This window comes from Mirounga angustirostris, unplaced genomic scaffold (assembly GCF_029215605.1).
Source record: "Mirounga angustirostris isolate CCGP_5_RB_7025 unplaced genomic scaffold, mMirAng1.0.hap1 SCAF_6, whole genome shotgun sequence".
Lineage (NCBI taxonomy): Eukaryota > Metazoa > Chordata > Mammalia > Carnivora > Phocidae > Mirounga > Mirounga angustirostris.
The window spans coordinates 86141932-86166928 of NW_026991714.1; the positions used below are offsets into that span (position 1 = coordinate 86141932).

A 24997-nucleotide genomic window follows, 5' to 3' on the forward strand; every position below is an offset into this window, starting at 1 on the left:
CTATTGCTGGGTGAGATCAGGGAAGGGTTGGGAATTGAGAAGAGATCATGTTGCCCCAGCATCTTTAGCCAGGGGACAGGAATCTGATGAAGTTTCACTTCTAACTTGATCTTCATCCCAACCATTGTGCCCCCTTCTCTCTCTGCACACCCCTCCATTCCACCTCACCTGCCACAAGTATATAAATAAGAAAATGAGACCTAACATTTACTGAGGCAATATCACGTTATTTCCTATTATTCCAATTTGGTGGGATTTTCCTATCCAGTGTCAGGGAGCTAAAACAAGGCTTCTCCACTCTGTTCTTCCCCAGCATGGTAGAAATTAATGCAATCCAGTCTGACCTGAATCTGGGCTACCGAGAAGAAAAGCATTGCACCTGACTTTTCTGACCCAAAGCTTTAGACACAAAGGATGTCTGGACTGGACAGACACTGTCTTAGTTACCACCTCTTGGAGGAGGAAATAGGGATTTTCATGTTGTTCCACTCTTACAAGTAAGCATCCAGAATTCCCCCAAGGTTTGCCCCCCAATAAGGAAACACACCTAAGATGAAGAAAATACTTAATTATGACATCACAACTTTCTGTTCTCATCTCAGGCCCCAACACATTTATAGAAACATTGTCCTGTATAGGATGTTCGAGTGTAATGATTGACATTCCACTGAAGCCAGGGCTCTGTGCACTGAGTTACACTTTGGATAATTAGTACTGGGAAGAGGTGGGGAAGGTGGGCGGAGAAATTGCTAACGATGCCTGAACCTGAGCTTAAGGCACAGGTGGTAACCTCAGCCCCTCTTAGGGCAGGGATTGTACAAAGAAGGAGCATAAAATCAGAGATCATAGCTGAGTCCATTTCATTCTTCCAAGATCAGGATGGTGGGGCAGGGGGAGGAGAAGGTTGGATAATGGGAGGAGAGCTCTACATCAAGAAACGTTCTGAAGTTCATGGTCCAAAAGTCAAGACTCGGCCGGACAGACTGCATCCTTGCTGCGGAAGCCTCAGATGTTCATTGTCAAGTTGATGAACTGGGAACAAAAAGACAGAGAGAGAAAGTGAAGAGTTGGTTATCCCTCTACTCCCCTACCAGCCCTGGTTGGTTTGTGTCACAGCAGTTCCGCCATCCAATCATCTTGCCTTTGAATATGGACTTCCACTTCAACATGAAATATTTTTAAAATGTGAATTCCCAACACTTTCAGTTTTCCAGAGGTCCTGAGATCTTTCTGAGTTAGTTCAAGTCAAGTGCAGAGAGAGAGAGAGAAATGTGCTTTCTCCCTGGCAAAGAAGAGAGCCTTCCTGAGGCACCTCAGGCAGGGCAATATGAAGTGCCTTTTCCTCTTTGATGAGGGGTCCCCTGACGGTTAGGACAGAGGTGGTCCATCAGGAAGAGGCTGCAGGCTCAGCATCTGGGGCTCTTTACAAGTGAACTGGTGAAGTTGCATGCAGTTCCTTCTCTAGCCTGAGGGCATCCTGCCTCTTCCTCCCCTTGCCCCCTGCTTTCTTATCACAGCATGGTCACGGGGAAACACAATTATGTGGGATGGTTTCTTCTCTTTTCTCTGCCCCATTTCCTGGACACAGCGTATGCCAAGGTCAGGGTCAGGGAAGGCAGCTGGGTGAAGGAAGACACACAGACTCTTCTAGCAGAGTAACTGTAGGTGGGGCAAGGATCCGATTGTTACCTAGGTGGATGACAGGGGGCTCTTGAACTTGGCTGCATACTGGACTCATGGGGGAATTTTAAAAATATCAATGCTTGGGCCCCACCCCGAGAGATTTGGACTTAATTGGTTTGGGTCATGGCCAAGCCATTGGGATTTTAAAATCTCCCTAGGTGATCCTACTGTGCAGCCAGAGTTGAGGATGATGGGCTCGAAGGGAGAAAGAGGGAGAAGACTCGAAGATTTGTCCTGTTGTCTTAGAGATGGACAACTGTGGGCGGGGCAGGAGCTCACACCAGATGACTTGGGTCTGTTGAGGGGAGGGTGGACAGGATAGAGAGCTCATTCCAGCCCCCCCGCCCACGAACACTTGGTTTGAAAGTGACCCCTTGACTCTGAGGCAATAGAATGCTTCCTCCACGCTTCTGGTACGTTCGTTGAAGCCTTTGGGAGAGAGTGTTGAGTACCAAACCTGCCCACTCACCCCTGCACTCTGGACAGGTGGCCACTGTCCTTTCTTCATGCTTAATAGTGGCCAAATATTGATGTAATTGAGAAATCTGGGTCTAGGGGTCCCTCTTGTTTTCATAAGGGGCCAGTTGGATTATGCACATCTTTTTCTGGAACCCCCCAGGTGTTTTATATGGTTATCGGTCAGAGGAGTTATATTTATTGTGTTGTGTGCTTTGAAGTTTAGAGAGAATACTAGAAAAGGAAAATGCCCAGTGTCTGTCCTCAGGGAAATCACAGTGTATCCAGGGATCGGAGATACACACAGAACATTGGTGATGAGGCATCACAATAAGTGGCCAAATTACATGATATTTTTTTAGACACCAAACTTTTGATGTAAGATTAAGGCCTGATCTCTCTGCAGATGGGGAAACTGAGGCGCAGAGCGGGTGAACTGATCAAAATCAAAGCACAGAAGGGGATGTTCCATCCCATTTAATACATACTGTCATCACCTTCTTTATCTTGATAGTCATTAAAGTGGAACACAAATCCAAAGTTGCTACTGAATTTGGAAATGAGCCAGTGTTTGTGGTGTGAATGTGGAAGAGGGTGGGGAGGGGAAAGAGCTCAGAGACGGGAAGGAGGTTCGGGCTGCTGGCTTTGCTACTGTTAGGTCCAAGGGAAAGCAAAGCTGGACAGGAAGACACGGGGGAAGAAAGGAGAAAAATGGGCAATAGAAATCACGGGAACAGGGCACCTGGGTGGCTCAGTCGGTTAAGCATCTGCCTTCGGCTCAGGTCACGATCCCAGGGTCCTGGGATCGAGCCCCGCATCGGGCTCCCTGCTCCGCGGGAAGCCTGCTTCTCCCTCTCCCACTCCCCCCTGCTTGTGTTCCCTCTCTCACTGTGTCTCTCTCTGTCAAAATAAATAAATAAAATCTTTAAAAGAAAAAAAAGAAAGAAATCATGGGAACCAGTGAAGGGAGGCATTCTATAGTTTCCTCCCTGCCTTTGGGTAGGAGAATGTCTAACCAGCATTCTCAAACTTTAGTATGTGTAGGAATCACTGGGGATCCTCCTAAAACAAGATCTGATTCAGCAGGTCCGGGGTGGGGCTTGGTACTCTGCCTTTCTTGCTTGTGTAATTTTTTATTGTCTTCATTTTACTGACATATAATTGACATTAACACTGTGTAAGTGTTATATATGTATTTACATATTGCAATGTGATTAGCTAACACCTCTTTCAGGTCACATGATTATAATTTCTTTTTTGTGTTTGGCTAGGACAATTAAGACGTAGTCTCTTAGCAACTCTGAAGTTTATAACAGTTTTGTGGGCTATAATCACTATGTGGCACTCTGCATTTCTAACAGCTCCCCTAGGTGATGCGCACGCCGCTGGTCTGCGGACCGCACTCTAGGCAGTGGGGACAGGACGGTCCACACCTGGGACACCTCTTCGAAGCCTCTGAGACTCTGATCCAGGCTCTTCCCTCCATCATTTTTGCTGTGGTTAGCCCTGTAACTGGCAAAAGTTGTGTCTTTCTCAGGGTTTTTGAGGTGAGTGCAAACATGTGCATACATGCATGTGCATGCACACACCCCCCCCCAAGAATCATGAGACCCACAGGACAACATGCGCAAGGGAAGCTAGAAGGCAGGCAGGCTGAGGAACCCATACAGCAGAAGGAAGAGAAGAAGAAGGCAGGGTTTACTTGCTCACTCTGTTCCAGGTGATTAATCATTTTATGTCTCAGTTTCCACTTCTGCCAAATGAGGATTCTGTTAATCCTTAGCTCACAGGACTATTGTAACGACTGCATTGGCTGCTAACTGACTAGTACCTAAAAAATATTAGCAGTTTCATTGTTGTTATTACGCCCGTGGCTAAGTGTGATCTTCACATGCATTCAGCAAACATTTATAGAGCAGGGGCTCTGCCTAGCCCTGGCTGGATCATACCTCGTTTATGTTGAGATGAATGAACTCCTTGTCCTTGTTCTTCGTACTGAGAGCCTGGAACACCCCTAATAGGAGAGACACGAGAAAGGCATCATTGTGGGGACAGTTCCTTCAACAGGTTTCTTTCTTTCCTAGTGACCTTGGGGCCTGCAGGGCAGTCCGTGGAGGAGCTGCTCCATCTGGTGGTAAGCAAGGATCTTCTGGAATGGCAGGCCAGACTCAGGCCAACTGCACAGGGATTTCTGTCACACGGTAGAGGCGCTTGAATTCCTGGGATGGCAGAGCTGGTGGCCTTAGCATTGGGTGGCACGTGCTGTCCTCTACAATATGCCAGTCAGCTGGCCAGCTCCTGGACCCCAAACATCTCCCCTGTGCTAACTTTTTGGGGAGCTACAGGTCCTTCGTAATCCACGGGCCTTCTCCCCAGAGAAAAAGCTCATGTACATGAAGTTTTGCATAAGTCTTGAAAGCCGTTCAATCTCTACGAGTCCCTAAGGAGAAGGTGAGCATTGTAGGCGCCCGCACATGTAGGAGGAGCAGGGGGAGGATGGAGAGCTGGCTGATTTGGACGTCTCAGCTAACGCACTGAAAACTACTTTCCTCTCTGGGCCTCAGTCTCCCCTTTTAATCGAAGTGGCCAAGCCAGTCAAGTCTGGCTTCCCCTAAGAGTCTCCCAGGAACTTTAAAAATATAACAAAAAGGGAGGGGACTGTCATAGAACAAAAGAGACAGAACCCAACAGCCAAGTGCAGTGAGTAGATCCCTAGACAAGCAAGCAAACGTGGAAAGAGGACCTGGCGAAGTTCAGCATGGGCCAGGTCTTAGATGATGTTGAGGGCTCACTGAGAAGTGTGTTGGGGGTACAGACAGCATGAGCACTGTGCTGAAAACAAGCCTACCTGTTAGAGATATTTACAGAGGGAAGGACTGAATTTCTGAGCTCTGTTATCAAATAATTCAAAAAAAGTATATGTTAGAAGAACATATGAAAGATTAGCAGGATGATTGTTGAGGCTGGTGTAAGGCGCTGGAACCATCTGGGGGATTTTTATAAACAGCGATGCTGCGTGCCACCCCCTGGATTCTAATTAATTGGCCTCCTGTGCAGCCTGGTTATCACAAAACATTTTTTCCTTTGAATCCCCTTCCCCTATTTTGCCCACCCCCCCAACCCCAGGTCATCGAAATTTTTTAAAGCTACCGGAGGGGTTGTAATGTGTGGTAAAGTTTAGGAACCCTGGTGTGGGGCCCATGGGGACTGATTATTATTCCTTATATTCAAGTGTCTGATTAAAAATTTTGAGAATTAAAAGTTTGAATAATCCTGGGGTAAAGCCCTAGCCTTGGTATTTTAAAAAGTTCTCCAGGTGGTGGATCTAAGGAGAGGATCCTGGAGTAGGATGGTGTTAAGCCCAAAGTGCCTTCTCCCTAATATTCCTCGATTTTGTAAGAACAAGCTGAGAACCCCCTGCTGGGAAGGATCAGGCTGAGAGGATTTAGAAAGGACAGGGGCAGCTGAGAGAAGAGAAGCTACCAAATCTCATTCTTTTTAGGTCCGTTTTGACCACTGTGTAATTCTAGTAAGTGACTACCTTTCAGGGGGGCCTTTCTAAAACGCACCTCTTACTAGCTAGTGGTAACCACCTAGAGAAAGCCCAGCCTCCTGGCTTGGCGTGCAAGGCCCTTCAGCACCTGCTTGCCTCTCTCAAGTCATCATGATCAGCCCACCCATAAGCCTCACTTGTCCCCTAAGTGCAGTTTTCCCGGGGATTACAGCCTGGGGACAGGTAATCACATGTAGAACACAAGTGTCACAAAAGAAGCAAAGGGACCTCTGGCACGGTAGACCCGAGGATCACAGGCCCTGCCTTGGTTTAGCAAGTCCTTGAGGTCACCTGGCAAACATCCTTTAGAAAATGCCAAGTAGGACAGGTCCATATTTCATGGGGCCCAGCGCAGAATGGAAATGTGGGAGCCTTTGTTAAAAAATGATGAAGATTCAAGATGGTGACACTGAAGCGTGAAACCAAGCATGGGCATCCTCAGGTGTGCAGGGCGCTGGGCACCAACACATTTCTCTCCCCTGCCCCCAATCATGGTGGTCACCCTGGTGCTGGGTTCCAGGCCCCTGGATGCGCTTCGTTCAGCTTCAACTTGGTGACAGTGTGATCACAAACTGCGTGCTCTAAGGATCCCTACATGTAATTTCTCTCTCTCTTCTTGGGGTAACACATCTTGTTTGGGAAAACCAGGTCAGCATCTAGGGCTTAAAAAACACAAAGGTAGGGGCACCTGGGTGGCTCAGTTGGTTAAGCAACTGCCTTCAGCTCAGGTCATGATCCTGGAGTCCCTGGATCGAGTCCCGCATCGGGCTCCCTGCTCGGCAGGGAGTCTGCTTCTCCCTCTGATCCTCCCCCTCTCATGCTCTCTGTCTCCCATTCTCTCTCTCAGATAAATAAATAAAAAATCTTTAAAAAACAAACAAACAAACAAAAAAACCCACAAAGGTAGGGTGGAGGGAGGGGAACAGAGGAGGAAAGAGAAGACGAGGGAGAGAGAGAGACTCCTCTGATTCTATGGGCTATGATGGATTTGACCCCGGATCAGACCTTCCCTCAGATAGGAGGCGGAACCCACCCCCCCAACCTGTCCTGCAAGGACACTGCAAGTGTACACGCGGAGGATGACTCAGCAAGCGGAGTGGCCCGAACCCAGAGGCCGTGGATGAGAAGATTCTTAAGGACGGCCCGGCAAAGAAGACTCCCACACCCCCACCCCTCATCTAACCACGCACATGGCAGAGATCACACGACAGAGCCTCTTGTCGCCAGGATTTATGGCTGGCTGGCTGTCACCCACTCTTGGAAGGGAACTGAGGGGACGGGGACCCCCCTCGGGACCCAGGGGGCGCAGCCCCACCAGCCACTCACGGCTCGCGTTCTCCAGCCGGACAAGGCAGTTGAGGAAGTCATCGAAGCCGAGCTGGAGCCCCTCGTCCGCGTACCTGAGGACGATCAGCTGCAGGAGGTGATGGCTCAGCTGGAAGCCTGTGGGGCCGGGGAGGAGATACAGAACTGGTCCTGGCTGGGCCCCATGGGGCGCACCTTTGGGGCACATCCAGTCAGCAGGTGGGCTCCCCGTCCTCAGCGTGGATGCAGCGTGACAGTGTGCGTCTCCATCAGGAGGGATGCTGGTGGACTTGTGAGGTCATGCTCTTGGTTTTTTAATGATTTTTTTTTAAAGATTTTATTTATTTATTTGAAAGATAGAGACATAGCAAGAGAGGGAACACAAGCAGGGGGAGTGGGAGAGGGAGAAGCAGGCTCCCCGCGGAGCAGGGAGCCCGATGCGGGGCTCGATCCCAGGACCCCGGGATCATGACCTGAGCCGAAGGCAGACGCTTAATGACTGAGCCACCCAGGCGTCCCATGCTCTTGGTTTTGACATTCACCTACCCGTTGTATCTTGCTGACTTTTCAGGAAGCCTCACTTGCGGGAACTTAGCCGGATGGTGTCTGAGCCCTACTCCCACCCCTTCTCCCCCACCTCCCCTTCTGGAGAGCACTTTAACCCAAAGGTGTTGAGGGCTCTGGAAATCGTGTTTCTAGAAGGGATGCTCCTGCCCCAGGTGAGTGACCCCCTGGGGCAGGGGCTCATTCATCCACACAGGCTGAGCCAGAGGCGGTCTGCTTTGCTTCTCTGGGATTCCTGTCCTTATTGGTTAAATGAGGGCTTTAGAGGTAAAGTCACTTTAGATCCAATATTTAATGCTTCAATGTCTAACCTACATCCTAGGGATCCCCCCCTTGACTTTAGTCTACATGCTCACTTCCCAGGGAACATTCAATGTACTGCTTAGACGTCTACCCAGGTCTTCCCTGCTCCTTAGTCCCAATCCCAGACAGAAGAGGAGGCTAGTCAGACACTGGGAGCGGTTTCTGGAGCCAGCCAGTGGTGTCGGTTCTTGGTGATACCCCAGATCCTAGCATGTGCTCTCCATGGGGCTGGAGGAGGGGAGAGCAGGGCACCCTCCTGCCCCCCACGTCTGCCCCTCTGCTCCATCCTCCTCCCCTAGAAACACGGTCACCAGCCCTTAAGAAAATCAGGCCCTCCTCCTCTGTGGTATTTTCCACTTTATAACTAACCTTGGTTTTTTTCCTCCCTTTCGTAGGACCCAAGATGGTCCCGATTTTGGACATTCTGTCCCTTTATCAGACCATGAAGCTGACGATGTTTCCAGATGTTTGGCTCACCTGGGAGGGAACCCGATTCTAAGCTCTGGCAGGGCCCAGGGGGCATGTCTGTGAAGCACGCTTTGTGAGAAACACCACGCAACTTGGCAGGGGCTGGGGGCTGCAGTGGCCTCAGAACCACGGCTGTGAGCCCAGGACGGCAGAGCCCCAGAGACTCGGGGTGCCCTGGTGGTGACTGCCAGAGGGCGAGGGACACCACCTGGCTCCCATCCTTTGTGTACAGAGCTGATATAAACCGTGACTACCATCTGGTTTGGGTTCTGTCTGCTGGGGACAAAGCCGGGGACAAGGCCAGGGACAGGGCTGCAGGTGGCAGAGGAGCTCCGTTCCCCGACCCTGAATCATGGGATCGGGCACGCCCTGCCTCATCCATGGTCATCACCCTCCGAAAGCAGCAATTAGAGGTTTGGGGGCACTGCGGCTTGCCACCAAAGGGTCACATGTACCTCTGCTCGGCCAGAAAACTTGGCCAGAGGTGGCAGAGGGGGTCAGGCTAAGTTCACCCTTAGTGGATCCATTTTACAGATTCCTGCCAATGTCCACACAGTGGTTTAAAACACGGCCCTGGCGTGGGCGAGCGAGTCCTGAGCCTGAGGCCTGGCCCTGGCGCTCACAGGGCTGTGCCCTCAAGAAGCATGAACTCGGGTCAAAGACCGGCCACCTCGTAGGGCATGAGAAGCAAGGGGCCGTCCACAGTCCCTGGCCATGCGCAGCCCACACTTGACCTCCCAGGCTTTGCTTTACCTGCGGCTTTCAGGGCGCTCCGCAGCTCGTAGGAAGACATGGTGCCCGACTTGTCAGTGTCGAACTGAAGGAAAAGGTTCTGTGGGGAGGACAGAGGCATTGAGAACCAGAGGGAGGGTACCCGAAGGCACCACCTTTGACAGTAACTGCATACAGCCTGGACAGGAAGAGAGGCTCCTCCACCTTTTGCTTTCCTTTCCCTTCCGGGGGCAAGCTCTGGGGTACTTCTATAAGCAGGAGAAGGGAACTGGGGAATTGCATCACAATTCCTTCCCTTCAGCCCTTTCCCTTGGCCGCTGAAGACCCCCTCCTGCTCCAGGCTGGCGCAATCCCCAGAGGCCCTGCCCGGCGGGATCACGTACTGTCCACTTCTTCAGCTTGTCCCAGAACACTGTGAACTCCCCGAACTCTAGCTTCCCGTTGCCACTGGTCTGTGCCGAGCACGTTAAGGAAGGAAGGAAGGAAGATGAGCAGGGTCTCAACCCAAGGTGCCTCGCGGGACTTTAGGGATGGAGGGGCAACCGGCTGGCCTGGGGGACAGGTGGCAGAGTCAGGGCTCCTAGGGAGGTGGCTTAACTATCAAACCACGCATCTCTGAAGAGGGGAAATGGCAGAGGTAAGATGGGGATGGCACCAGCAAGTTCGAGAAAGTACAATAAAAACATTCCCTTATTATTCCCTTAGCTGGGACCCCAAAGTGGCAACAAGACCCCCCAAGTGGCACCCCAAGTCCCTCCAAAAGCATCCCCCCCTCCACTGGACAGTCTGTGCCTCTTGATTCTGTTCCAGTTCTAGGGGCTGCCTGGTCTTTGGATGTTCCCCGAGAAGAAGACTATCCTACCGGTTAAAGGTGCCACATTCTAAGAGGGTCTGCACGACAGGAAAACACAGCCCTTTCTGCCCACAGATTGGAAGGATACATCCATTAGAGAAATGATGTTTTTACAGGAAGTCAGGCTTAGTTTCTTGAATTGGAGGTCCTTTTCTGAAATCACACATGAAAGCAGAATTCATTGGACATGGGATAAGATAAGCCTATTGCCGGCTGCTGGAAGTCCAAGAGCGTGGTCAGATCCCGGGGTTGGTGAGGGGGAGACGTGCTCACTCTCAGGCTGCTGGTGAGAGCAGAAACTGACATGGCCTTTGGGAAGGCAACACTGCACAATATAAAAAACGGGAAGATCTTTCCATTCACTTATCCTAGTTTTAAGAATCCCAAGCCAAGAATTACAATTTAACATCTTTATCATCTGGTTATGTATAATGGCAAAAATTTAGAGATGACATAGATGACCAATGGAAGGGTAGGAGCAGAAAAGGTTATGTGCGAAGGATGGATTGTTACACGGTCCTTAAGAACCATGTTTCTGAAGCACATTTAATGATCTGCGGAAATGCTCATAAAAAGTCAGTTTAAAAGGCAGGATTTGCAATTATTGAAGAACCTTGAACACTCGTACACCGCTCGTAAAAGAGTCACTTTGGAAAACAGTCGGATGGTTCCTTAAAACAGGAAGTACAGAGTTACCGTGTAAGGCAGCAATTGTCCGAGGTATATACCCAAGAGAAATGTCCACACAGGTGACTCGTTCATGAATGGTCACAGCAGCATTATTCATAACGGCCAGAGAGTGGCAACAACCCTCATGGCCATCCGCGAGGAATGGAGAAACAAAACCTGGTATACTCCTACAATGAAATATTACCCAGCCATAAAAAGGATTGAAGAGTCCTGGCAAACACTCCAACGTGGATAAATCTTGAAGACGTTATGCTAAGTGAAAGAAGTCACTTAGGATCACCTATTACATGATTCTTTTTATTTTTATTATTTTTTAATTAAAAAACCACAATTATTTATTTGAGAGCGAGATAGTGAGAGAGGGAACACAAGCAGGGGGAGCGGGAGAGGGAGAAGCAGACTTCCCGCCGAGCAGGGAGCCCGATGCGGGCCTCGATCCCAGGACCCTGGGATCATGACCTGAGCCGAAGGCAGGTGCTTCCCCGACCGAACCACCTAGGCACCCCACATAATTCTTTTTATATGAAAAGTCCAGAATCGGCAAGTCTATAGAGACAGGAAGTAGATCAGTTGTTTCAGGGCCTGGGGGAGGTGGGGAGTGACTGCTCCTGGGTATAGTTTTTGAGTGATGGAATGTTCCAAAACTGGTTGTGGTGATGGTTGCACAATGTTGCAAACACACTAAAAACCGTGGTGGGTGAATTGTATAGTATGTGAATTATGTCTCAAAGCTGTTACATTAACAAAATTGTATGTACAATTTAATGGCAGTTGTGTGTGTGTACAGATATGCACACCCTGAGAGACACACCAACGACACATGATACACACACACATATCTCAACAGCAGTTATCTATGGGTGGTTAGATTATTGGTGGCTTCTGTCTTTGTCTTTAGGCTTTTTTGCATTTTTATGTAATTTTCTCCCATAATGGGCATCGTTCTCGTAATCAGGAAATAAGCAATGAAAGCTATTTTGAAAGTCTACCCAAAGTCAGCCCTGGAGAGCAGGGAGCCTGGAGGAGCTGGAGGAGAGCCAGGCAGCATGAGGTCACAGGTCACACGTCCCCTCCAGAGGAGCCCTGGGGTCCCCGATGGGGGGGGGGATGAGCACTTACTCTTTTGCAGCCCAGCATTTAAAACATATTCCAGTTCCTCCGCTGTCACCTCCATGTCCTGTTGAAGGAGAGACAATTGCTTTTTATGGCCCTTAGCGCCTTCTTTGTTAGTTGCTTCTAGTTCTGAGCTTGATTGGGCTCAAGCGACAAGCCCGGCCCTCAAGGACCCAGCTGCGGGCCCATGTACCCATTTCCCATGACTGTAGCCTGCTTAACTTCTCAGGGACTCACATGCCCAGCCCAGAAAGGATGGAAAAACTGGGCCAGGGGAGGCAAGCGTCCCTACCCCCTGAGCTAAAGCTCCCCACGTGGCGCTTCTGTTGGAGGACTTTCGTGTCTGGGTCTCCAAGCCCCTGCACAGCAGAACCGCCTGGAGAGTATTAAAAATGCCCACCCTGGGGGCTCACTCCGCGCTGGGAGCTCACTCCAGGGACCATTTCAATCAGAAGACTGGGAGGATGTCCCATGGATTCTTTTCAAAACCTGTAGGGTGTTTTCAGAACCACTGATCTCGGGCCGTCCACTAAGTCCACGAGATCTCAGCATCCAGGGTCCTTAGAAGCTTGTCAGAATTGTAGAGTTTCAGGCCCTTCCCCAGACCTTCTGGGGAGGAAATCGGCATTTTCCCAGGATGCTCTGGCAAGGGTTATGTGTATGACAGTTTGAGTAGCACGGACTCAGGGCTCCTTTGGTCCAGGGTTTTGAGCTAGTGGTGCGAAACAGTCACCTAAGAAGTTATTTCCATATGCGCCTGCCCAGGTTCCACCCCTGGAGCTTCTGAGGCCTGGGGAACGGGGTTTGGGGTGTTCAGCCCTAGAGGAGAATCGCTGATGCAGCCCAAGCCCCCCTGGGACAGAGCAGGCCAGAGGTGGAGCCACACGTCTGAGCCATCAGGCCAGTCCGAAGAAGAGCAGGACTGGAACCAGCGAGCTGATTCTACAGGTGCTTTTTGGTCATTAGTAAAGTTGGAAAGAATCTCCTGCAACATTCCCTCACTTCTCTTCCAAACCTGGGTCTCCATTTCTGGCAACTTCTGTCCCTCCTCAGCCGTGAGGAGGAGCTCATCCAGGCCGGTCTTCCAGCCAGCACCCAGAGCTGGACGTTTGGCGTTCCTATCCCGCCCAGCCCTGCTCCACCCTGCCCGGGGCTGCAGGCCGCCCTGGGAAGAGCAGATGGCCACCTTGCCTGCTGTGGCTTACACAAAGTAAGTCACACGAGTCCCCATTTTTCTCCACCCAGACTGCAGTCCCCAGGTCTCCCTGCCCTGCTAGTTCTTACACTGCTTGAAATCCCACCATCAGGGCTCCCCCCGCCCTGGTGCAGGTGTCCCACCTCTTTTATGATTCAGGAGCCCTGGCAGGGGAAGGAACCAAATGGAGTCATCAGCACCCACCATGAAATGGTCAATCAGGCTAATTTTATTTATGGCTACGAGGGAGCACAGGTGGGGCAGTTTCTAGGAGAACGGAGCCTGGGGCGAGGGATACCTAGGGCCCCCAAGAGTGGCCAGGGCCCCCAACAAACAAGCTGACAACCGAGGGGGCAAGAACGGGGTCGGGGTCGGAGAGCAGGAGGCGAGAGACAGATCCTCTCCTTCCCCAGTGGCTGCCCTGGCCTGAACTGCCAAACCTAGCCATGCCGCTGATGTTACCGGACAAAAATCATGTTTGCAATTTCATGGTGACGTCCCCGAACAATACCACCTTCCACCAGAGCAGAGAGAACATTCTAAAAGCAGTGGTTTGTGGACAGGGTGCAATGAGCCACCTCTTCAAGGCTTCCTCTAGCCTTCCACAGAAAGCCCCTGGGCCGGGCTGAGCTCCTTTGGGGGCCCTTGTCCCACCAACGGTGGCAGCCCGGCAGGAGGGGTGCGGTGGGGGAGGCGGTCTTTAGAGCCTCCCAAATGATCAGGCCTGGCCTCTCGTTGGCTCTAGCTCCACCAGGCCTCTGGGAAGTGCTGCTGACAAACACCTTACTGCATCCCTGGGCTGTGGAGGAAACCAGGCCCCTTCTTAGGTGACTGCAGGGGGTCAAGGCCAAGGGCAGCCTGCAGTCAGCCCTACCTCACCCGCAACTTGTTCAAACAGGGCCCGGAACTGCAGTTCCTCCTCTGTCTCCTGGCCAGGTGGAGTCGGCTTCGGAGGCTAAAAAGAAACCAGAGGAACTTACATGGGATGCACAGAAAAGACACTTGGCGTTTACGATTATCCCAAAGAAATACCAAGAAAAAGAGGCGCGCACAGGAGACCTTGTGGTCCCACGGGAGAGGCTGGGACCTCACTGCGGTGAGGAGGGGCCAGAAGTGGCCACTGCCTGGAGCATTAAGAATGGCAGTCGGATTCCTTGTGAAGGCTCTTCAGCGGGAGAATCTGGAAGGACCAATCAGGGGGGACATTAGCAGATAAGCGCGCTAAGGGAGGCTGGAGTCCTGACCGAGCTGGGGTCCCAGCCAGGGTGGCCACGGCTCCCTGCACCTCCTCTATCAGACTCCTCACCACTCTCAGCTGTAATTACTTGCTGAACCATCTGTCTTGACAGGTGGTGAAATCTCTGTAGGCCGCAGTCTGTCTCTAGCAGGCAGGCCTGGGCCTAGCGCATGGAACGAGCTCAGCAAATGCTTTGGGTGTTTTAGTTTTGTTTTGTGCAGATCAGTGCTGACTTTGGAAGCGTCACACTGTCCCAGGTACACCTCAGCACCTCTTCAAAGTCTTACAGCCCTTGGACAAGTATAAAACCCACTCCCTCTGCCTCCTACCAATACACATATGGTAGGGAGGAAGTCCCGTGTTCCTCCAAGTCCACTGTCAGGGAATCTACTAGCCACTCTCATTTTCTTCTTGATTATTTTTCTTAAACCGAATGCATTTTAAAGACATCCCACCCCCTTCAGAAGCAGCACCCAACTCTCGGAACAGAGCGAGTTGGACAAAATCATGTTTGCAATTTCATGGTGAAGAAACATCGTGCACAGAGAAACACTGGTCCAAACAAAGCTTTCTTCAGGGCACCTACCTCGTTCCCATGCCCCATCCTGGTGGGACATGAGAGCCTTAGAAGGTAGAAGGAGTGTCCCCCACGAGGTTGGAATCAAGGTACTCACCGGATCGCAGATAAACCATTCCCTGAACTTCAAAGCTCTGAATGACACTGTGATTGAAGGGAACTTTCGGGACAGTCACTGAACCCCACCCTCCAGAGTACCCTACGAAGGCTCACCTCCGGAAGTTCAATGTCCACGTCCCCATCCATGTCCCTGGGGGGCAGAAAACACGCTGGCTTACTTGTGGATTAACTTCCTCTCTAGGATCTGCAGCACCCAAGGACCCAGAGGTAGTGGAAGTTTCTGGCCCATTGAAGCCCTTCTTTTTCCATGAGGTTTACCTTTCACAGGGGCCGCAGACCCCCTGCACTGACCTCCCTCTCCTCCCCCTTATTACTCAGACCCTGCTGGGCATGAAAATAAGAGGGAGGCAATTGAGCCATCGGCAAGGAAAACTTGTAAGTTCTAAACTTCTAGAAGTAAAAGAAACTGAACCAGCTGCCACCCCTGTTTCCTGGATGCCCTATAACAAGGGATATTTATGAAGCGTTACATAGGCTAGCAGAATCCTAGAGGATCCACAAGTGAAGCAGATTCATTAAATATGCCCCATGAGCTCTACATCCCCAAAGGAGATTCAGTTCCTTGGACACCATCATTCAGTCTACTGAGGGTGAATTATTTCTGGGGGAATTGGAAAAGATTATAGAGCAAGTTGAGTCAGAACTTAAAATTCCCTCCAAAAGCTCCATCCTTTACCCCTGGCCCCTCCCCGAGGAAGTGAATCCCTGCTCTCACTGTGGGTGTCGGGGGTAGGCTGTGTGTGTGTGCTTATGTCTGGGGAAAAGAGGACAAACAATGGAAATGTTTATTTCCCTGTTCACATATTTAAGGGAACCTATAGTGTTTGGGAAGTGGTAATATTGAGAAGAGGACCAGGCTTTAGCTTTCGGTGATGCTAAAACATTTGGAAGAATCTAATCTTACAGAGTAAACACGAAGCACTCCCCAAGAAAAACTGCTAAAACGTCAAAGGGGATACCAACAAGCAAACATTAAGATGGAACTAGGTTAGTTCTCCCCTCCTCCTTATCCCCTGGGCACACACAACAGAACGCTTTTCAGAGGTTATTTAGGATAATCTCATGAGGACGAAGCCAGTGGAAATAAAGCTTCATGTGGTTCTTCAATCACTGAGCTACAAAGCTGGTGCTTATGTTCCAGATCATAGCAGATTAAAGGACCTCATTTGGGGGCAAGCGTGAGTATGGGCTTAGCTTTGCCACGTCGAACCATCTACAAATGCCCAGGACTCGGACTGTGCCCCACTGCTGGGTCAGGGAACACAGGTGTGGGGCAGGTACAGCCTGGCTTCTCCTCTCTTGTTCTTCTTGCCCACAAGAGCAGTCAGTCTGCACGACTTTCGTGTGGGTGCTTTTGTGTGAGCAGATCCATCCTCAGCTTGTACCAGTATCTGGGAGAAGACTGGAGATCAACTCTCCAGCAGAATTTTCAAAAATTAAAGAAAGATCTTTAATTGCTTCTATTTAGCTGAGGAGAAGGAACCATAGCTTTTGTAATCAGCTTGGGAAACCCAACCAGACTGGACAACTGGGGGTATTCTCAACGCCTGCCGCCAATCCAATCTTAACCCACTAAACAAAAGATAAAACCAGAGGCCATGAACTCACAGCTGGCTCCATCTTGTTATCTAAGGCTGGTCCCTAGTTGGGGATTGATCTAGCTCAAATGCAGAATTAGCCAATTTGGCCATTCTCTGCGATCTCTAGAGTGTCTCTACTGGGAAAAGAAGTGGATGCTAGTATCTTGTACCATTTTTTTTCCCTCTGCCATAGAGCAACCAATGGCAAAGGGTAGTAATGGGAAACTTTTCATAGAAGTATCTAACACAAAATAATTTTGCTAAGACACTGCAAAGGGGGAGGTGGCAGAATGTCGGGTATATAAAATAGAAGGCAGACTTGTGTAGTGTAAGCACTTGACAATTAGCTTTTTTGATTGTAGTGTAAGTGCCTGGCATTAAGTTTTTGACCGTCGAGGCATCTATTTCAAAGACATTCATCTCAAACACACAGCCAGCTACACAGCTAGATACAAAGCCCAGCCACCCTACCCACGAGGTTCCCTCTTTTTTAAAAAAGCTCTGGTAGACCACTTGGCCCACTGCTTGATTTTCCTTCAAGCACTTTAATTCCTGCTTTTATGTTTGAAGTTCACCAATAAGGAGCCTGCGAAAACTTAGGGGCCTACCCTCGACCCCAATAAAGGCAGAACCCCAGGCCTGTGTACTCTCTCTCTCTCTCTCTCTACTCAGGACATCACTCTGTGGCCCCAGGTGTGCCATGTACCCTCCAGAACCTGTAAGTAATAAACCTTGTCTTTTCAAAGTTCCTTGGGTTGTTGCCGAGATACATCTTGCAATCCTAAAAAGATCCACAAGGGTCAGTCTGGCCTCAACGTTGGCTCTGGTTGGGGAAACGTCTTTGGGGGTTCACCACAGGAAGTACAGGCCCAGGTGAGTTCTCTCGGGCATTCCTAGTTGATGGCATCGCTGCCCATAGGCTGAGACCAACCCCAAACAATTTGGCCACATTTATTTAAACTGAAGCTGAAAGAACGGGTCATTTAGGAAACTTGTAATAGTCATCCCCTTCACTGTGTTCAAAAATGAGTCTAGCACTTCTAATTGTGGGTCCCACTCCAGAGATTTCTTGAAAATAGGGTCTGGAAAATGAAGGGCTCCACCCGAGAGGGTCTGGTGAGCATGATTCTGGGAGTGGTTGGAGAGAACAGCTTTTCAGTGGCTTGTTCGAGGGAAGGAAGGAGCAGAACCAAAATGGAAACATATCCTGCTTTGCAAATGGGTTAAGAAACCCTCCTGGTTTCTCAGGTGGATCGTGGAGAAGGGCAGAAAGGGGTCATGGCTCCAACAGTCTCCTGTGACTTCCCAGGGACTGAGCCACTAAATGAAGAGGAATTCTTGAGCCTGTTACTCACTGGGTGATGGCTTTCTTCTCTGAAAAGATCCTCAGGCAGAAATCGGCTTCCTGATGGGGCTCAAAAGTGCTGGGAATCAGGATGTATTCCCCAGGGGGCAATTTGAAGCGGTCGGAGACTTCTCTCAGGTTGATGAACGTTTTGCTTCTGGCCTGGGAAGCATTGTACCTGAAGAAGTTTTTGTTCAGATGCTCGTCTTTGCCAGGGCTCTGCAATGGAAGCATAATGGGGTTGATTCTATACGGAGGGCCGTTGGTTTTGGGTATTTGGACACAGTTGGGGGACTGGCCACTGAGTCTTGGGCATGTGGCCAAGGAGGAGCTGAGAGTCCAGCACCTTAGGCAGTGGGCTCCGAAGAGTGGCTTAGTTCCTACCCACCTGGTAAATGGTGTAGCCAATGGTCAGCATGTCGGCTCCAAACCTCTTGAGTTTCCTTCGATCTTTCTGCATCAGGGCTACGAGGAAGGTGCAGTCCTCCTGCCCCTCATCTTTCTCAGTCAGGGACAATTTTATTTGTGGATTGGTCCAGAAGGTATCTGCCCTTTGAAAGAGGTGAATTATTTCATCTTCCTTAAAAAAACCACAAAAGACATGCACACACACACACACACACACCACACGCTCCATCCACCCCCACCACATCCTCCCAAACCTGAGAAAGTCATTCATTTCTTCTCTCCCTGTTCCGATGGCCCTTGTGCTCTACTTCCCGTAACCCCGGTGAGAAGGCCAAGTGCTCCCCCTTCAACTCCACCTTCTCTTGAGCCATTTCCCATGCAGCTTATAAAGACATTCTTCTGGGTCTCCCATTTGCTCCATCTTATTTTTCCTTTGTGATATTTCAGAGGAGAGTGCTGTGCCCCTCTGGTTGTGCAGTGTGAGCAGAATCCACCCCACTCCCAGCTCCAAGCGTGAACGCTGATTGGTTCATCCTAGTCCCTCTTGCTGCGGACAGTTGGAACAAATCCAATCAGCCTGAAGCATTCACCAGGCAATATGGGTACAAGGAATTCCCAGTTAGAGGGAAGTTGGGGCCTTTCGTTGGATGACCCTGTGAACAAGTGAGGGCTCAGGAAGTCCTGGATGGTGCTGGCAGCCCTCCTGTGACTATAAAGAAATCCAGACTGAGGAAGAAGTCAACAGAGGAAAGAGGACAGAGCAGAGAATTCCAGACCAATGAGTTGATGGAACTATGCCTGAAGCCCACCCTACTTCTCTGAACTTTTCAGCTATGCAAGGAAAAAATTCTTTGAATTGCTAAACTAGCATGAGTTGTGCTTTCTATTACTTGTCATGGGAGATAACCTAAGTGACCAAACAAGAGTTTCCCCGAGCAATTCTTATCTGACTTCCAGCTACATCTCTGCAGCCCTCACCAGCCATCCCGGAAATCCTACTAACTCCACACTCAGGCTTTCTCTAGGGTCCTGGCGCTGACCTGCTGATGTCCCCCAGACTGCACTGGACACTTGGCAATGACAGAGAGAGTGACAAACAGATTACCAACCCAGGAAATTGCGGCAGCCCCCGGCCGTGGAGCCCCGCACCCAGCTTCCTTGATGGACCGTCACCTCCCACTTGTGGAGAGCATCCTCCTCCAGGGCGTCAGGAGTGAGGTTGCAGATTTCCACTTTGTCAAAGTGGGCCTTGAAGTCCCTAAACGCCATCCTGCAACAAGGTGGAGAGACACCATTCTCCATAGGAAGTGATGGTGATGCCATGATCCATTCATTCGCTTAATCATCTAACCAACCGGTAGTGAGTGCCCGCACCTGTCCTCAAGGATGGAGGAGAACTCACATGTGGGCAGACAGAAAATACACAAGCAAAGCTAAGGAAAACCCAGGTTCAGGGACTGTAGCCCACCCCTTGCATCTAGAGTGGGATGTAAGCAGTGATGTGCGGGTCAAGGCTCTTAGGAAGTGGGGGTGTCTCCTCCAATCTTTCCTCTTCTGCTGGCTTCCTGCAGATGGCTGGGTGACCCCAGGGGATGGTGGAACCACACAGAGGAAGGGGCTTGGGTCCCTGAATCACTGCATGGGGAGAGCCACCCACAGAATAGGGATGTCCTCCTGGACTGTTACAATTAGTGAGAAATAAACTTTATTGCATTTGAGTCTTTATACGTTTTGAGTCTACTTCTTACAGCAGCTGGTGTGACCCTAAGTCATTGGTGCCTTGAAGTATGGAGCCACTGTGACAGAATTCTAAACTATGTGATATCAGCTTACCACTTGGGCAGGTTTCAAGGAAATATTAGAGCTGGAAAATAGATATTCACATTACAAATGGCAGTATACTTGTTAAAACTGTAAAAATATGGAAGACAGAGGCTGTGTTCAAGGGGAAAAGGATGGAAAAAGCTAGCATATTAGTATGTGTGCTGGTTTTTGCTTGCTGTGTTTAATAAGGCCTATAAGAAAAAAAGTGAGCTCAGACAAGAATTGACTGGTTTGCTCATCAGGGAAGAAAGCTGGACATCAGAAATGTGTGGTCTTGCAGGGTTGGAAGAGCCAACTGTTTTCTGGACCCCACAGGAAGAAACAAGATCAAAGAAGCTTCTAGAAACAAAGGCCCATTAAAAACTCCCAGTTAAGCAAAGAGATTCCACCCCATAGAAAGTCCAGATTAGGAATATTTCCTGCCCACTTAGGTCTATTTTTTTGGATGCTGTCAAGGTCACTGTCCTCAGGGGCCTTTGTCATCAAGTGGGACAAGGGAGTAGCCCCCAGGAGCAGCGGGGCTGCCTGTCTTCAAATACACCACGCAAACTTGGATGATGGGTAGTTCAGAGGAGGGACGCTGGGCTGGAGACCCAGGCTCAACCCCGTCTTCATATCAAATTCTCTGCCAACCTGGGTGAACATAAGGGGCTTGAGACCAATGTATTTGATTTACCAAAGAAATTGAACAAAGACAGACAGAAAGCAAGCAAGCAAACCAAGGGCTCTAGGGCACTGTGCTCATACCTGTTATATAGTTAATACAGAAAGGAAAACAGAGACGAGCACCGTACCAGAACTCCCCCTCGTCGAGAGCCGTGTGACACAGACGCTTTTGCTCGGCTGCACCAATGGAACGCCACTCGGAGGAACTAGGAGGAGTAAGCAAAGCCGGCTGAAACAAGACTGGCCTTGTCGGGGCGTGAGCGTCCCTCCCGAGGCGCCAGGGTGGTGGCTATGTGGGGCTTGATCCTGGTCAGTGCCTACGCCCTGGGCCCCGGGAACGCCCCAGGGGATCTAGAAGCTGGTTGCAAAGTGCGCGTCCAAGAGCAGCCAATGGCCAAAGGTCCTCAGGATCATTTGAAGTCCCTCTGTAGGGGCTTATCACAGGACCATCATAGGACGTTGAACACGAGCAAGGTAACAGAAACTTCCACTGCAAGTCAGAAGGGGACTGACGTGTGCCCCAGAGCATCTCCCGATCTCTCTTCTTCATTGGTAAGTGACTTTTCAAAAAGTGATAATAGTATCTTATGTTTGCTTGGGCTTGACATTTCACATACTAAACGCTTTCTTTAGGTGAGCTCTCCAGGAAGCCTCCAAGTTCACCGTGTCTCTGCGACCCCTACAGCTGCCTCCCAATTGTTCCAGCTGAGTAACTGCGGCCGGGGTACCCAACCGACGTGGCCCCCTCATCCACACCCTGCAGAGCTCGTCCCGGGAAGGACCCAGGAGGAGCCCCTCTCCAGGTCCTGCGCGGCAGGGTCAGAACAGCAGTACCCAGAGCCAGGACCTTCCGAGGGGCTCACACCCCAAAAGGGGCCTGCCAGGCTAACGCGCTTTCAGTACTTTGCTCCTAACAGGCGGGGTCAGGAGCAGGGATCAGGATGGGGACCTGCCCTCCGTCACCCCGAGGCTGAGTGGGAGCAGGAGGAAAGCTCGCTTCCAGCCTTGACCCCAGGAAATGCACTTCCCTTATTTCTCCCTCTGCGTGTTTCCCAGGAGAAGAAAAAAAAAATGGCCCTTTTACACGCTGTGTTCTCTAAACGGAAGAACACTCTAATAGTCTATGTGTGATATGAAGCAGGCTCATTAATTTCAATTTCAATATTTCTGTTCTTTCCATTTCTGCCAGGAGAGAGAGGCCGATCTCTTTCCTCCTGTGATGTTGGTGTGAATCCATCTCTGCCAAAGGCCCTGGGCTCTGAGACGGCAGAAGCCAAAGTGGGGGGAAGGTGGTGGGACAAGAACCACGATGGGACCACAAGCCCCTGCACCCTCAGGCTGGAGTCAGGTTAACAGAGACACAGACACTGATGGCTGGCGACATGGTGGCCTCGTGCTCTGAGGACAAACACAACTCAAGTTCATTTACTGAGGCTCTAGACATGCTGAGGTCTCCCCAGAGTCCCACGAGCTGTGAGCAGGCAGGGGTGTGACAGCAGGACCCCAAGATGGCAGAGTCCTGGCTGAGGGAGCAGGTGGCTCAGGTGGGCCCTGCCCAAGCACATCTAAACGTTCCCGGATGCTAGCCACCTGGGCCGCTTCGCGAGGGATGAGGAAGGGACACATACCCGCAAGGGAGATCTTTCTATATAATTGGGGGCCAAGAAATAACCCTGGTTGACTGCTATGGAAGTCCAGGCTCCAGACTCCACTGGATCTCTAGCCAATGGCCAGGGACCAATCAGAGAGAACCCTGTAGTGACCGGCTTGGCAATATTTCGGGGATTCTCACACCTCAAATACTCATGGCCACCCCTACTCCCCACACGTGCGCTCACACACACACACCCTGCATATTGGAGCTACTCATCACTGGAGATAAAGCCTCTCACAATATCATGGGGAGACGACATCTCCCCATGGGAGGGAGTATATCCACTAACGTAAGTAACAGTACCTGGAAAGGTGAAAAAGCCGTTACAAGGGTGTTCAATTTTGACTGCATGGCGGGCCAGAGGGCTGAAGAGGGAGGAAGTGAGGTCACCCCAGCAGCAGGATAGTCCCCTGAACGAGAGCCAGGAGGGAACTGTAGACACAGTGCCCCTTCTTCATATGCCTGCAGAAGCCCCAGGAAGGCAAGGAGGCAGGGACTGACCTGTCACTCCAGGACCCCTTCCACTCAACCTGGCCCCAAGGGTTCCGCACTCTGATGAGCTCCGTTTTCTGGCCTTGGAAGTTTACCTAGAGGGGAAAAACATCAGGGCAATGTGGAATGATAAATTCATGCGTGAGCTCCAGAGTACTTTTCCTCCAGCCACGGTTGGCTTTCCCAAAAGCCTCTTGGCAATGACACGCAAAAGACATGTCAAAACTCATCAATTCTTAACTAGCCCTTGGAACTCTCTAATTCCTAGTGAGCACAGAGGCTGGCATCACCAACAATGATTATTAATCACCCCAGAATTGGATACGCTGCATCTGGGAAATAAAGTAGAATTACAAATAACAAGAAATTAGTTCACGTGAATCTTCAAATGAATGAGTTTTCTGTCTGGATTGGAATCGCCCTAGAGGCGGGGGCCGAGTCTTATTTATTGGTGTATCGTCAGCATCTAGCACAGCGAGAGGTAAAGAGTAGTTTGTCCCAAGTGCTCAGGGACCTATGAGTGAGTTTTCTTCATCCGTAATATCTTACTCACAGATGAACGAAAAGTATATAGGCGCACACTGGGAATTTAAACAACGATAAACAAAAACCACTTCCAAGTCTTCTGAATCCAATATTCCCCCTTTCAGGTGTCAGGTGAGGATTTCTGCTGTCCATATGGAGAGCCCTTGAGCCAGTAAAGAAAGATGTTCAGCCATGCCCTTCATGCTCTGCCCCGGACCAGGAGAAAGGGCCAGTGCATTTCAGAAAGATTTTGGAGGAAAGAGAGTAGAAGTAAAAAACTTCTATTCATCAACTAACCAGAAATTTTAGCTCAAAACACTTTATCCTCATGCACTGGGCACAAATCATATTTTTGATGTGTAAAAATTAGGTTAGTATAACTTCTCCAGAGTCTAGGATGCAGCTTGCAGCTCATCATTTAAGATGTTCATTACGTGAAATGTGCAGGCAAGGTAAATGTCTTGGAGGTGGACAGAAAGGAAAAGCCATTGAACAGATGGGGTGGAAGGTTTCTATTACTGGAAACAATATTTGGAAGCTGCAACATTAAAAATCACATGCCTACTGGGGCGCCTGGGTGGCTCACTCTGACTCATGACCTTCGGCTCAGGTCATGATCTTGGGGTCCCAGGATTGAGCCCCGCATCGGGCTCCCTGCTCAGTAGGGAGCCTGCTTCTCCCTTCCCTCTGCTCCCCAACCCCCGCTCGTGTTCTCTCTCGCTCATTCACTCTCTCTCTCTCAAATAAATAAATAATCTTAAAAAAAAATCACATGCCTACTCAAGTGAGTGATTGGCAAGGCATTATGGGCAGGGAAGGAGGGGAAAAGAGCCTATGCAAATAGTTCAGCTCTAGAGACTCTCATTGCATCCACCACCCTGTAAGCTCTGCTCACAGTCCCCTGGTGAGGAGGCAGGACAGGCTTCCTTCCGCACTCCTTACTCCCCACTCCTCTGGACTGTGTTACTCAAAATGTGGGCAGCAACAGGAGAGGCCAGAGGTGCTGCGTCCTCTACAGACCGGGTTTGAGACTTGTCCAGCGGAAGCATGAAGTGGGCTTTTGGACTTCACTGAACTAGAACCTGAAAGAATGTGGCCCTTGGCTTCTTGTCCTCCTCTTCCATGTCATTCCCCCTCCCTTCTCTTTCCCACATGTCCCTTCAGGAGCTCTTGTCTAAACCAAGCACTCCCTAGAAGTCAGAGGGGGTACTGTGTGGGGTCTAGTAACCCCTGGGGGTTACTAGTTCTACACTGGGCCACTGCTGCAGAGAATGGGACTTTTGACGGTTATTTTTATGTGTCAACTTGACTTGGCCACTGGTGTCCACATATTTGCTTTTACACAATTTTGGGTGTGTCTGTGAGGGCGTTTCTGGATGAGATTAGCATTTGGATTGGGAGACTGAGTAAAGCAGAGGGCCCTCCCAGATGTGGGTTGGCCTCATCTAATCCGTTGAAGGTCTGACTAGAGCTATAGAAGTTGGAGGAAGGGAGAATTCATTCTCTGTGTCTGACTGCTGAGCTGGGACTTTGATTCTCTTCTGCTCTTAGACTGGGACTTATACCATTGATTCTCTTGGTTTTTGGCTTTTGGACTTGGACTGGAACAACCCCACCAGATTTCCTGGGTTTATAGCTTACAGATGGTGGATCA

The 24997-nt window shown here is 50.2% G+C and overlaps 1 protein-coding gene and 1 long non-coding RNA gene across 4 annotated transcripts in view; one reads left to right on the forward strand and one right to left on the reverse strand.

Annotated features, from left to right (window-relative positions):
- Positions 1 to 1005: 1005 nt before the first annotated feature.
- CAPN9 (calpain 9) overlaps positions 1006 to 24997 on the reverse strand; it is a 42368-nt gene continuing 18376 nt past the window's right edge. For 2 of the 3 annotated variants that reach the window (XM_045876213.1, XM_045876211.1), the window contains 14 exons: positions 22828 to 22913; positions 20801 to 20878; positions 19292 to 19452; positions 18163 to 18320; positions 17785 to 17993; positions 14943 to 14979; positions 13790 to 13870; positions 11727 to 11784; positions 10006 to 10070; positions 9448 to 9516; positions 9086 to 9164; positions 7019 to 7135; positions 4089 to 4153; positions 1006 to 1032 (listed from right to left, as the gene is read on the reverse strand). In XM_045876213.1, coding sequence (XP_045732169.1) covers positions 1006 to 1032; positions 4089 to 4153; positions 7019 to 7135; positions 9086 to 9164; positions 9448 to 9516; positions 10006 to 10070; positions 11727 to 11784; positions 13790 to 13870; positions 14943 to 14979; positions 17785 to 17993; positions 18163 to 18320; positions 19292 to 19452; positions 20801 to 20878; positions 22828 to 22913 — 1290 coding nt within the window. The remainder of the gene's footprint in view (positions 1033 to 4088; positions 4154 to 7018; positions 7136 to 9085; positions 9165 to 9447; positions 9517 to 10005; positions 10071 to 11726; positions 11785 to 13789; positions 13871 to 14942; positions 14980 to 17784; positions 17994 to 18162; positions 18321 to 19291; positions 19453 to 20800; positions 20879 to 22827; positions 22914 to 24997) is intronic. The other variant, XM_045876212.1, reaches the window with a different exon arrangement.
- On the forward strand, positions 3181 to 10891 carry LOC135364757 (uncharacterized). The gene is made up of 3 exons (XR_010412435.1): positions 3181 to 3686; positions 4224 to 4273; positions 8260 to 10891. It is a non-coding gene; the product is annotated as an uncharacterized LOC135364757 (long non-coding RNA).